General features: G+C 35.6%; 1 protein-coding gene across 5 annotated transcripts in view; it reads left to right on the forward strand.

Annotated features, from left to right (window-relative positions):
* LOC121980787 (endonuclease MutS2) overlaps positions 1 to 13,327 on the forward strand; it is a 31,414-nt gene that overhangs the window by 16,915 nt on the left and 1,172 nt on the right. For 3 of the 5 annotated variants that reach the window (XM_042532998.1, XM_042532996.1, XM_042533000.1), the window contains 9 exons: positions 2,266 to 2,511; positions 2,731 to 2,802; positions 2,902 to 3,049; positions 4,082 to 4,209; positions 5,857 to 5,904; positions 6,867 to 6,997; positions 8,428 to 8,513; positions 10,869 to 10,972; positions 11,693 to 11,763. In XM_042532998.1, the coding sequence (XP_042388932.1) occupies positions 2,266 to 2,511; positions 2,731 to 2,802; positions 2,902 to 3,049; positions 4,082 to 4,209; positions 5,857 to 5,904; positions 6,867 to 6,997; positions 8,428 to 8,513; positions 10,869 to 10,972; positions 11,693 to 11,763 (1,034 nt within the window). The remainder of the gene's footprint in view (positions 1 to 2,265; positions 2,512 to 2,730; positions 2,803 to 2,901; positions 3,050 to 4,081; positions 4,210 to 5,856; positions 5,905 to 6,866; positions 6,998 to 8,427; positions 8,514 to 10,868; positions 10,973 to 11,692; positions 11,764 to 13,327) is intronic. The other 2 variants (XM_042532997.1, XM_042532999.1) reach the window with 2 other exon arrangements.

Here is a 13,327-nt window from a genome sequence, read left to right on the forward strand (position 1 = left end):
AATGAGTCGCCCTTTTTGGATTCCTCTTGATTCGGTATAGTGGAGGGGATCTCATGGATTGATGCCAATTTGCTCCAAAGCTCCTTGGCATCCTTGAACTCTCCAATTTTTCCAAAAATGTGGCTAGGCAATAGATTGACCAAAAGCTTGGTCACTTTATCATTGGCCTCACATCTTTGGGTTTGCTCTTGGCTCCAATTGCTTTTCTTGAGGACTTTGCCCTCTGAATTTCTTGGAGCCTCGAAGCCTTCCATTAGAGCAAACCATTGCTCTATCTCCACCATTAAGAAGTTTTCGATCCTTGATTTCCAAAGATCGAAGCTAGTAGATGTGTACGGTGGAGCCACCCTTGTGTCAAATCCAAGTCCATCTTGGAATTGCATCTTGAAGTTGAGCTTCTTGAATTCTTTGACTTTGATGAATTTGCTCCAACTTCTTCACCCTCTAGCTTTGCTTGTTTTGTTTGCCCCTTCCGGCGATGATTCCGGTGAAGAGCGGCCTCGCTCTGATACCACTTGTTGGGACCAAAATGTAGCTAGAGGGGGGGAGGGGGGGTGAATAGCTCGTCGCGTGCTCGTGTGCTTCGTTGCTTGTTTCTTCAAGGATGTGCAGCGGAAATACAAAGAAACAAAAGCATACAACGCTAACAAATGGATTTTACTTGATATCCACCTCACAAGAGGTGACTAGTCCAAGGATCCACGCACACACGCACCTTCCACTATGAATAACACTCCTTTATGGTAACTACCAAAGGCGGAGAAGCCCTACAACACTCTCAATACAAGAAGAAGGAAAGGGAAACAAAACACAAGCAAAAGCTTACAAGTTATGCAGCAAAAACCCTAACCCTAACTTCTTGTTGTTGTCCGCCTCTTGAGCTTGGATCACTAGCAAACCTTGCTCCAAGAACTCTTCAAGGACTGGCGGTAGAGTGGAGAAGAAGTGTGGAGAGCTGCTGGAGAGGATCGGAGATGAATCGTAAAGTCTCTGCCGAAGGAAACGCTCGCCTGCAGCTAAATATGACGCCAACGGTCGGATCCCGATCGATTGGATTGCTCCCAATCGATCGGGGAGGCTTTGGATCGATCAACCGATCGATCCAGAGCGCCTCTGTGCTCGGAATAGCCTGGATCGATTGGTGGATCGATCCAGGGCTTATCGCGCATAAACAGCAGCTCCCAATCAATCCACTGATCGATTGGGACCTCTGGATCGATCGGCGATAAGCAGCAGCTCCCAATCGATCCACTGATCGATTGGGACCTCTGGATCGATCCACCGATCGATCCAGAGGGGTTCTGTTCGCGGGGACTCACCGGATCAATCAGCCGATCGATTGGGCATGATCCAATCGATCGGATGATCGATCCAGATCTACTGGATCAATCGGCTGATCAATCCAAATCTGCTGGATCAATCGGCTAATCAATTCAGATCTGCGGGATCAATCGGCTGATCAATCCAGATCTTGGTTTTTGCCCAAAACCAAGTCCAAAGCCCCCAATTACCTAGCTTCACTCACTAGGTCTTTCACCTGGCTTCACTCACCAGGATTTTCCTCCTGCCTAGCTTCACTCACTAGGACTTCCTTCTGCCTGGTTTCACTCACCAGGACTTCCTCCTGCCTGGCTTCACTCACCAGGACTTTCACCTAGCTTCACTCACTAGGATTTTCCTTCTGCCTAGCTTCACTCACCAGGACTTCCTTCTGCCTGGCTTCATTCACCAGGACTTTCAGTCAAGTATCCAGTCAATCCTTCTGACCTACTTGGCTTTCCTTCACAATCTTAACTGGTCAACTTTGACCAAACGGGAATTGTATCAACAATCTCCCCAAATGAACAACTGCACCTGCATTGTCCATATCATCTAAACCCAATATATTGTCAAACATCGAAACCCAAACCAAGACTCAGGCTTGGTTAACCAGGTCAACCTTGACCTAGGGAATATTGCACCAACAGATACTTTATAGACACAGTGAATGAAAATAGCAAATATGTTTTACTGAGGCCAAATAAAACTACATCATTGACTATCATTTGTTTTGTCTCTTTAATCTCAGGAGTTAGCCATGTATAGTGATAATTCTTTTTGTTTATTCTGAATGCTCAATTTGTGTTATTTATTGACTCACCATTCTAGCAATATGCTATCCAAATTTTTGACAACAAAATTAAGTAGATTTGTTGTATTTTGTTATGATCATGCAATCATCTTATTTGAATCCTGTTTGATTAATATGCTTTCTTAATGGGATAGATAACTGCAAGAGCGAAATACAGTTTAGCATATGGTGGCACCTACCCTGATATTTATCTGCCAAGTTACGTAGGGGGAGAATGCCCTGAAGTATTGCATGAAGGTGTAACCACTCAAAGTGCTCCATTTAATCTGTCAAATAAGAAATGGAAACTGTATATGCCAAAGTGTTATCATCCTCTTTTACTTAAACAACATCATGAAAACTTACAGAAGGCAAAGAAGGATGCTGCTGATGCTACTTTTGTAAGTTCCATTCCAGCACATCATTTTGATTATTCATTGATTCCAAAAGTTTTGGAGTTTCTGGACTCATCAACTTTACAGTTGTTCAATTGTTGGAGTTTGAAATATGCTGAAATAACCTATACTAGATGCTCTTCTTAGTTATTATATTCACTTTTGGCCATAATTAATCTTAGAGCTGTATTTTTTAGCATAGTGCAACTCCTTTTTCATCTATAGGAGATCAGAAGGAATTCACATGGTGGAGGGGAAGAAGAAGGGCGGGCACGCCTTGCATCCATGAAACTCAGGGTAATTCTCAATTCTAGAGCTAGCAGCTCAAAATCCTTGAATTATGTAAAAAATTTCTATGATTCTCTACATTTTTATTTACTCACACTTTTTCTTTAGGTTTCTGAGCTAGAAGAAAATAGGCCAATACCTGTTGATTTTATGATCTCAGGAAATACTGGTGTGCTGGTTATAACTGGTCCAAATACAGGGGGTAAAACCATTAGCTTGAAGACGGTTGGTTTATCATCATTGATGGCTAAAACAGGTCATATCCCAGTACAATTAGTCTATTTTTCTTTAGTCTTAATCAGACTTGATTATTATAAAACCTACAAGGTCATATCCCTTTTATACATTACTTCAAATTCCAAAAAACACAGGTTTTTATTCACTCATTTCCAACCTATGACCTACTCATGATCTTCAGAAGTAGTACATTCATATTCAACAGATTTTTGCAAATTGCAAGTCTCCATTCTCCAACTGTTAGCTGTGCAATAACAAATCTTGACCTCCTTCCATAATCTGCCTCTGCAACACTATTGTCTCTCCTTGAAAAATGAGAAGAACGAGCGGAATTGCCATTCTCCAAACCAATTAACTCTCTCCTCCCTGAACCAATTCCAAAAAAGAAAAAAGAGAATTTTGTTTTTATACTCCAAAATCACCAATTCTCTTCCCCTCCTAGTGCACACTATATACCCCTTTATTCTTGTCTGTGTTCCCTTTATCTTTCTCCCAGGAGCCCCTATAAAATGTTATATTATGGCCAGTCCCATCTTTTAAAACAAGAGATTTAAAAAAAAATGTTGACACCACTGATAACTTTTCTCTCTTTTCATCAATTTAAATACTTCTTTCCTTCCCTCCAAATAAATACAAATTAGGGAATATTTCTCTATCCTTTTTCATATCACTTGCACCATTTCTAGCTGTTTTTCCTGGAAAAAATATGGTCTAAGTGTTGAATGGTATTTTCTTTACTTGTTGGGCGGAAACCATTTTTCTTTCTTGCATTTGTTAGCCTGGAACCTCACATGCTCTCATATGCATAGCTTTAGCTGTTGTCATCAGAAAAGGTGCTTTGGCATAAACTTGAGTTTTGGGTGAATGATGTAAAACATAATAAAATATGACCATAAATCCCATGTTTTCTGTTATTTTCTTTTTGTTTCCTTTGCAGAAATAATATATGGTTAGATTCATCGGACATTGCTTAATCAGTTTGCTATGAGTTTTCTCTATGAAGTAAAAGCACTTTTATACACAATTTGCCAGTGAATCTTGGTTATGACAGGTGTTTATGTTATTGCATCTGAGCCTGTTAAAATTCCCTGGTTTGATGGAATATTTGCTGATATTGGAGATGAGCAATCTTTAACTCAGTCACTTTCAACCTTCTCTGGGCATCTTAGACAGATTGGTGTAAGTTGTGGCTTTGTTTTCCTCAATACAAAGATTCATTCAAGCGGCTTATTCTCTTATAATTTCTCTCTTATTTTCTATGTTTGAAACTGAGTCCTCTATTAACTTGCTCTTTGAATGAGAATTTGGTTACACGCACACTTGTTCTTTCAGTAAACACAGTAACAGTAATTTAACTGCACACATTTTATGTAATAAGCTTGTCTTGCAATCAAAATTTGTACTTGTAACCTGGAATGTGCTCAGATACTTAGCACTTAGCAAAGACATATATTTTTTTAAGTAATGTTGGCTATAAAACAAGATAAAATTTATTTAAATATAGATGATGACATAATAAGGGATATAGTTCAATGGCGTAGCAGGATTTATATAGCCGACCCCACCTAGTGGGATAAGACTTGGTTGTTGTTGTAGTAATGTTGGCCATATCAACTGAGTTATACTTTAGTAAAGTCCAATTTAATGGTTTGGTTCACATGAACCAAATCCAATTATAACTTTGGTGATGTTCTGTCGGCCATCCAGCATTATCCAATTAAACCTTTGTTGTCGTGCTCGCTATCAGCCAGCATGATTCTATCTTGCCATGCAACGATGCTTCAATGATGATATATTGAGGTAGAAAGCTGTTTAAGTCTAACAAAAATTAATGTCTAAAAATGGCTTGACTTGTTAGAAATAATAAACTAATACCTACTCTGTTTCTTGGGAAAATAGAGACTATTTTTTCCTGTTCATTTTGTACTAGTAATTATATTAGTGTATCTACTTACTATGGGTTTTCATTCTGGTCAGCCGAAGTCTAAATTTTCATCTGAGAAATTTGAGGGTTTTTTTATCACTGACCAACCTGTGTAAGAAAAACTTTTAGTATATATCTGAAAGATTCTTCTCTTTTGTGATCCGGGGCTCACATATTTATTATGTTTGGAGTTGTAGCTTTGCGATCTAATTCGAGCCTTTAGATTATATTGTTAAGCTAGTTAGTGTTCCCTTCAGATATGTTAATATAAGTTGATATACTACATTATTAAAAATTTGAAGAAGTTTGTATTGTAGCTTTCACCCGCCTTGAAATGCAATTTTTACCTATTTCATAGACCCTTTGTCCTTATAGTTTTTCATTTATGCTACATTGTTTTCATGGAATTGAATTGATAAGAGGGAGTAGACCTAGGGAACGGAATTGATAGGAAATAGCTTAGGAATATATATTCTTTAGTTGGGTACATGGAAAGAAGTATATGGATCATTGTCATTCCTATGTATGTTTGGGTTGTAAGAATATTACAAGGAGTGCATCTCCATTATGATAAAAAAAAATTCTCTCCAAGTAAGATAAGTAATAAAAGGCATTCCTTGGAATGGAGTAAGAAATAACTAAGAAGGATGATTGACAAATAACAATTCCATGGGAATTAGAATTCCAATTTTTTTTTTTTTTACCAAACGTCTGCTACTTGTTCTGTGGGAAATTCATAAAAAATATATAGATATTTGTGTGAACCAGACACACCATTAGTGATTAGGGAAAGTGTGATGTGCTTTACCAAAGTCTAGAATCTTTCTGGTATATACCTGAGTAAATTTGAAATATTTATTGAAGCTAGAATTCTTTCCCTTATACTTGTGCTCTTTTGCCAGGCTATTCGTTCCAGATCAACAAATAAGTCATTGGTTCTCTTGGATGAAGTAAGTACCACATATCAATTTTGTTCTTAATTTTTTTTTGTTTAGATATAGTTTTCTTTTTAGGACTGAGGGTTGGCTTAGTTGTAGCACAATCAACATCATGTTTGGAATGAAAAGTTAGATTGTAAGACGTGTGCAAAATCATCCAAGACATTCATCCCATAGATGAGTACTTCACAGGGGATAATCTGAAAGATAACACTTTCAATATTGTTATTATCTCTGTTTAATTACAAAGAAGAGCATCTTTTTTATGATTTCAGCTAATTCTATTACTTCTCAGAGTTAATTAAATTGCAGTTTGACTGTGCATGCTGAAATCAAATTCAAACATATTCTAATCTACCTAAGCAGTAACTGTTTACTACAATTTATTATGACCAAAAGGTCCAAAACTATGAATCTAGTCTTGAATATGATATGCTTAACTAGAAATGAAAGAGAACAATGTCAGGTGGGGGTGTGGAGACTGAAATGTATGGTTTAAAGAGTTTGGGAGAATCAAGAGTCAGTTTAAGGAAGTGAATAAGAGAGCTGACAAGATTCCAGAGGAAGTTTTGCAATTGTACAGATGAAACAGCAAAAAAAATTTGGACTCTGCTACATTTGGTTCGACTGCAAGAGCTAAACTATCATTTGTGATCTTTACAAGTCAGTACTTTTTCCTTGGCCAGTCTGGTTAGTACCTCAAACCAGGTTTTCAATCTGTTCAATGTTCTTTGGTCAATCCATTTGTAATGCTTGTAATTGGTTGTGTGCACTTTCTGATCTAATTATCAAATAATTTTGCATTTACCTTTCGTATAATTTCTCAACAACTTCATTGTTCTTTAGTTTTCATTTTGTCTTTCATTTTAAACTGTCATGACTAACTTCTACTATCTGCCTAAGCCTTAAATACACTCCTGTGCAACATATTAATGAAAAAGATGTTGACATTTGAAAACTCATTCATTGTTTAGGTTGGTGCAGGAACTAATCCACTTGAAGGAGCAGCTCTAGGAATGTCCATTCTAGAATCTTTTGCTGAAGCTGGTTCTTTTCTAACTATAGCTACAACTCATCATGGAGAGCTTAAAACACTGAAGTACAGGTTTGTATAACACTTCTTCATGGATCAACTATCATCCTTCTGGAAATGAATTTTATAGTTAGCCTTTTACAGCCAACTATAAGAATACTACAGTAGATAGCTTGTGGATGTGTAGTTGTGTACATCTACGTGTTGCTGCATTTCAATGATGACAATTTGGTTTCATTCTTCTATAATGTCATGATGTCTAATACTAGCAGGCAACTACCACTATTATGCTATGCCAACTTCAACTAATATCTTTGTTTTCCTCTGTTATACAGAACTAGCATCTAAAGGCTTACTTAATGCATGATTTGTCAATTCAATCGCTCAGATACATTTGTTTTGAATTTTTGACTTGAGTATGTTTCTATAATAAAATTTTGATATGCTTAGTGAAATGCTTGTGGTATCAAGAGCTCTTTGACTTGGCTGTGAAATACTGAATCCGTAGATATTGCTCAAGAACCCAGTAGTAATTGAAAATTTTGGGTTCTTCACCAACAGGCACAGGGGAAGGGAAAGAATTTTTCGAAGTAGTGTGACTTTTTCAAACACAAATTTAGGAGTATATATTGCTAAATATAATAAGAAAAATTAGACAGATCATAGATGGTCATTTTTTTTTAAGAAAAAACATATAAGCAACATCCATTTGAGTCATACATAAGTTGACTGCTTTATGTCATATAAACAGTAATGCTTGACCCAATTATGTTGGTAATATAAGGAAACTAAAGGAAGCAAGTAAATTGGCACTTCGGAAAATCCATGTACGTTAGACCTGAGGGATAATGTAGTTGTTTGAATTACTATTATCAGGTGGCTTGGAAATTTGGGAAGGTTTTGGCAGAAATAGATGCAATTTGCAAGAATTCTACTGTCTTTCATGAATAAGCAAACCAACTAGCAGATTGCTTGTCAAAATTTGTGAGAATCTCAACCCCATCTATCAAAGCAAGGGGATGTGAAGTTACTGCACCTTCTAAATTCAAGAAGCTATCCTTGCCTCTTAGTGAACTGCAACAGACAGGATTGTATCTTGAAGAGAGATATGGATACATGGAATTGATAAGAAATTAAGAACTACAAAAAAGTGAGATTCCATAAAGAAATTTGTGCAACAATGAAACTATGTTCCATGAAAGGAGATTTTTTTTACTGTTTGCGAAAAATGCCAATGAATCAACATTTAGAAAACTATACATATTCTGCAACTGATTTTGACTAACGTGATTTCTCTGACATTTTCTGTTCTTCTATATTTTAACTTCAAAAGTTGGGGAAGAAAAACCAAAATTGGTGAACAGATATGACCAGAACTGTAAATATCTTACTAAATCTGAAGTTAGAATTGTAATTAAAAATTTTCATTTTATCCATAACTTTCTTGTGGTATAATGTTTATGTTTAGTAGATATCGAAACCTAAGAAGATTTTTCTTGTAGCAGTAGTGCTGCATTTGAAAATGCATGTGTGGAGTTTGATGAACTCAGCTTAAAACCAACGTACAAGATCCTCTGGGGAGTGCCAGGTTTTCTTTTTTCTCGTGAATTTTATCAACCAAGATGCATAGTCTTGGTTATATTTAGATTCTGTTTGGTAAAAATATGTGTAGGATCTTAAGATTGTCACATACAAAGAAGTAGACTGGTGATTTTGTTCCATTTGCATACAATCCCAAGTAAAAAGAAAGAAAGAAAGAAAGATAACCTTGGGAGCTGATGCTTGATAGTTGATACTGATAGTATGCATTTGGTTGTCATATAGTATATTCTGAGGGAATCAAGTAGACATTGACTACTGTGTTTTCTTTGGACTTGAAAGTCATGATGTGCATACCTCTTGTTGGTTTAGAAGCCCAAGCCTTATGATTCTTTTCCTTTAAAATTTATTTAAAATATCTTTAAGAGGCACAGCTTGTTTGGCTACAAATATGGTTACCACTGGTAAGTATGCTGAAAATGATGCTTGATAAGATGAATTTAAACATATATCGGCCACCATCAACTTTGTTAGGACTTACGAGAACATGGTGTGTAACGTGCCATGGTCATACAAGAGGTGAGTGCTTGCCTAAGCAATTAAAAAGGCTTATGTTAAATATAGGTATATACTGGAAACTTTTGATATCTAGGGTATTTGACATATATTGGAAGAGAGGAAAACAAGAAAACTCAGAACAAGGGCAAAAATTCAGAAAACCAGAAAAGCTAAAGAAAAAACGTAGGAAAAATCTAGTAAATAAAGAAAGCATCAAAGCTGAGGGAACAGAAAAATTAAAAAAAGAAATCTAGAAAAAACCAGCAAAATTAAAAGAAAACCCAGAAAAATCATAAAGATCCAGAGAAGAAGCATGTATGAAAAGTGAACAGAAATTTTAATTATTTAATCTGAAATTTGCTAAGAGGTAGCACTGGAGATATAAAAAATTATCTCTGTTTCTTATAGCTCATAGGTAATCAGTGCATCTCACAAAGATAACCACCATCCACAGGTAGCTTTGCTTGAAGTCCTCATCAGAATGCTGTTGCTGAGAAATACTTGTCGTCCGTAGGTAGGAAGCATTAGTCTATCACCTTGTTCTTTTTGAGGTTGAGGTTGCGTGTGCTTTGAGCAGAAGAGAGAAATAATTGTATACTGTTCAGGAGAAACGTAAATCAACAAACCTTTGGTAGACCTAAACCTAACACAAGCCTGAACTAGACTAGAGTTTTTGCCTTGTCCTTGAGTGCTTACCTTGCCACCTGGTTCCCAGAACTGAGCACTTGCTAGTGAGGCACTTGGGCTTTGGCTCACCTTGGCACTGACACAATCACTCAGGCACCTTTTAGCAACATTGTCTTGCCATGAAATGCTCTAAACTTAGTAGCTTAAACAATAGTGTCGATCATGGGCTACGAGACTTTTAGATCATGTGTCCCTTGCCTTCAAAGAACAAGTCATCATTGTTTTGTATTTGTATCTGGAAAAAAACTGCTGCTACAGAATTATCTAGGATCCAATCTTTTCACACAATACACATAAGATAATTTTAATCAGATTTACTTGTGTATTTTCAGGCAGTAAATAATATATAACTTGATGTGTTTTATGAGAAACTATAATTTGCCCTGCTACTGTTTCACATAGGATGGTTCCAGTTAGCTCAGTTGGTAAGAACCTTGAAAGTTGTTGCCAAGTCTTGGGTTTGAAATTCTTGAGTTCGAAATTCTTGAGTTCCATAATTATTGATGCCCTGTCATCAATCATGTACAAGATGCTATGTTTTCAAGAACACAGAGGTGATTAAAGGGTTATCACTTATAATTGTTGCATGTATCTTAATCACTGGATTTGACCGCTAAATTTGAAATGCGTAGTGTTGTCACAATTTGGTTATCTCTAGGAATTTGGCATCTTGTACATGATTGATGACAGGGCATCAGCTTTCTACAAAGCCTTTTTTTTCATCTTTCACTGCACAATTTTTTCCCAAAATTCGAAATGAAATTATAGCTATGCCTAAAAAAATGAATGAGATCATATTTCTCATAATGATGAAATCGTTGAATTTAGTTCAATGTTGGAATCTTTGCCAAATGTTCTGATATCGTGAATGCATAACAAGCCCTAGGAATTGGAATTTTAGCAACAAAAATACTTCTATTTTTTATTTTATCTTTTTCGATAAAAATGCTCAAGAGACTTTATTGAGGTGTAGTAAAGTTTTCTTAGTATTTATTAATAGCAATTAAGTGAGCGTAAGCTGTGACTGGCAATTGTATCAAAGTTCAGAATATGATCACTGTGTAGTGATGATTTGTAATTATCACGTAAACCCAATAGTGAGTTATTTTAGCCTTTCCAAATCCTGGAAAATGAAGGAGTTTTCACATATTTCTTGCAGGCCGTTCAAATGCAATTAATATTGCTGAAAGGCTAGGTCTGGCAAATGTTATTGTGGATGGTGCACGCAAGCTACTTGGAACTGCAAGTGCAGAGATCAATGAGGTAAAGTCACAATCATGTTTTGCTTCTGTATTTGCAACTTAAAATATGTTTTTTCAGTAAATGATAATTTATAATTTAATGATCTTGTTTGTCTAAGTCATTTCACATTATAATTTGTTATTAGTCATTTCTGTTTTGGATTATTCATATAATTCATACCGTATGATACATGAAAGATTTTCTGGCAATCTTTTGAGCTTCAGTTCATGTTTGGAACAAATAAAAAATTCTTAATATCTTACAATGACCATGTAATTGATAATTATATAACTGGACTGTTGGAGTACGATTATAAAAATACTTTTTAAGAAAGAGGGAGGGATAAAGTATGGAATAGTTATTGAGGTAGGAAGAAACTCCAAAAGGTCCTAGATAATGCGTTGTATAATTTCTATCCTGCTATGTTAGTGAGGAATTGTGTTGTCAAATTTTCTTTATTAGTAAATTCTTTTGGTCCAAGTTCAGGAAAGATCTTCTTCTTCTTCCTAAGTCCGCTAGTGCTTCATCATTGTAAGTTCTGTCGGTCTCAACTTTCTGATGATGGCTCCCAAGTCCCCTAACACATTGCTGATACAAATTCATACTTCAAAGTTCTATCAGAGGAAGAGTGTGACAATTTCCAACTTAGAAACATAAGTTTACTTAGCAGTAATGATTGGATGTACGATTTTGAACTTTTATTAATTGACAATCTATGAGTATAAAAGAGTGTTCATGCAGGTAATAGTCGATATGGAAAGGTTTAAACAAAGCTTCCAACAAGATCTTCAGGACGCAGAACGCTACTTGATGTAAGGATTAAACCCTTCTTTTCCAAAAATTTTACGTATTGTAATCATATGGATCTAAACATCTATTGACATATTTTGCATGTCATAAACTAATATTAATGGTTCAATTTTTACGTGTGATATGCTATTTTGTTTTCTTCCAAGGCTTTTGGTACAGACTTCTAGATTTAGTAATTGACTATATTTGCTTAGCATTTAGTAGTTTACACACTAAAACACAAAGATTGTGGCTATTTGACTACATGTTTATGTTTTTTTTTTCCATTGCATCACATGCATATGAGATTCATGGTAGTGTTTCGCTTTTATGCTGCCAAGATCAGTTCTTGCAGTTTTTCCATTCTTGCTGTTATGAAAAAACAAATTATGGACTTCTGGTTCTGTTTTTTCTTTAACTGCTAAGAATTTACATGAAAGGCATGCAGTAGTATAGAATTAGTATTTAGAAGTTGAGTTACTGAAAAATGTAATAAGAGACTTTGGGTAGTTATAGTAATAGTTCATCAACCAATATGAAAGATCTTCTTGCCAACCAACTGTTTTTTCAATATTATTCTGAAATATTAGTTATGATCTACATCCAATCCTTTTATAATAATTTCAATCACATGATAAGTGAAGTTATAGTGATGATATGCAAGATCTGAATTCAGCTTGTAGTTATACTCGTTAATACTAAATTCAAAGGCTTTGCCAATTTTCCAATTAGTACAAGTGGATGTGTTGAAGAATTCCAACAATCTATTTACAGCAGGTAATGTCGTGGTTTAGGTAGGACAATGGATCTGCATTGGTAGGAACTCAAAAAATTATATTAAAAAAAAATGTAGGATACACATGATGTAAATTAGTTTCTCATTATCATGATTAGTAATTGACAAATACTAATCATGCTCTAAGGTTGAAATGGTTGTGAAATGGATAATGAGCAATGGTAGTTCAAGAAAGAATTAGTGGGAATTGGCATGTATGGTATTACCTCTTCTAGCATTTGTTTTGTGTCGTCAGAATTATTTGTTATATTATTTTGTTGTATTTGCTCTTACAAAGAGCTGATTGTGCGAAACATTCTAACTAGATTAGGGCTCAATGGTGCTCTGGTCTTGAACCACTGGATTAAACTGTAGCCATAGATAATTATTGTTTGAAGATAACTGGTGAGATTGCTAATCTTTTCTTGTGGGAATTTTATCACCAAACACCCCACATTTCAGTGAAAGGGAAATAAAGAAGTGCGGTAGTGCTTGCAGTCCTCGTGAGTATATGCATGAGTATTTCAGTTGCAGATCATTGTTTGGGTTCTAACTATTTACATTGGTACAACCTTTTGTCCCATTTAGAAAAAATGTCAATGGTTTATTTAATGTTATGCAATTGTCCCAAATAAAACCTGGTATGGCAACAGTCAAATGCTGCCTAGAAAATGATTTCTTGTAGTACAAAAGCAACCAATAACTAGTTTTTTTTAAAATTTTTTTATCCTAATTAGCCAAAGGTATTAAAAAACATTTGCTCACGGTCTTTATGCTGTTGCAACCATTTGACTGAGGTATCTCTATATTCC

This window comes from Zingiber officinale, chromosome 5A, assembly GCF_018446385.1.
Source record: "Zingiber officinale cultivar Zhangliang chromosome 5A, Zo_v1.1, whole genome shotgun sequence".
NCBI lineage: Eukaryota > Viridiplantae > Streptophyta > Magnoliopsida > Zingiberales > Zingiberaceae > Zingiber > Zingiber officinale.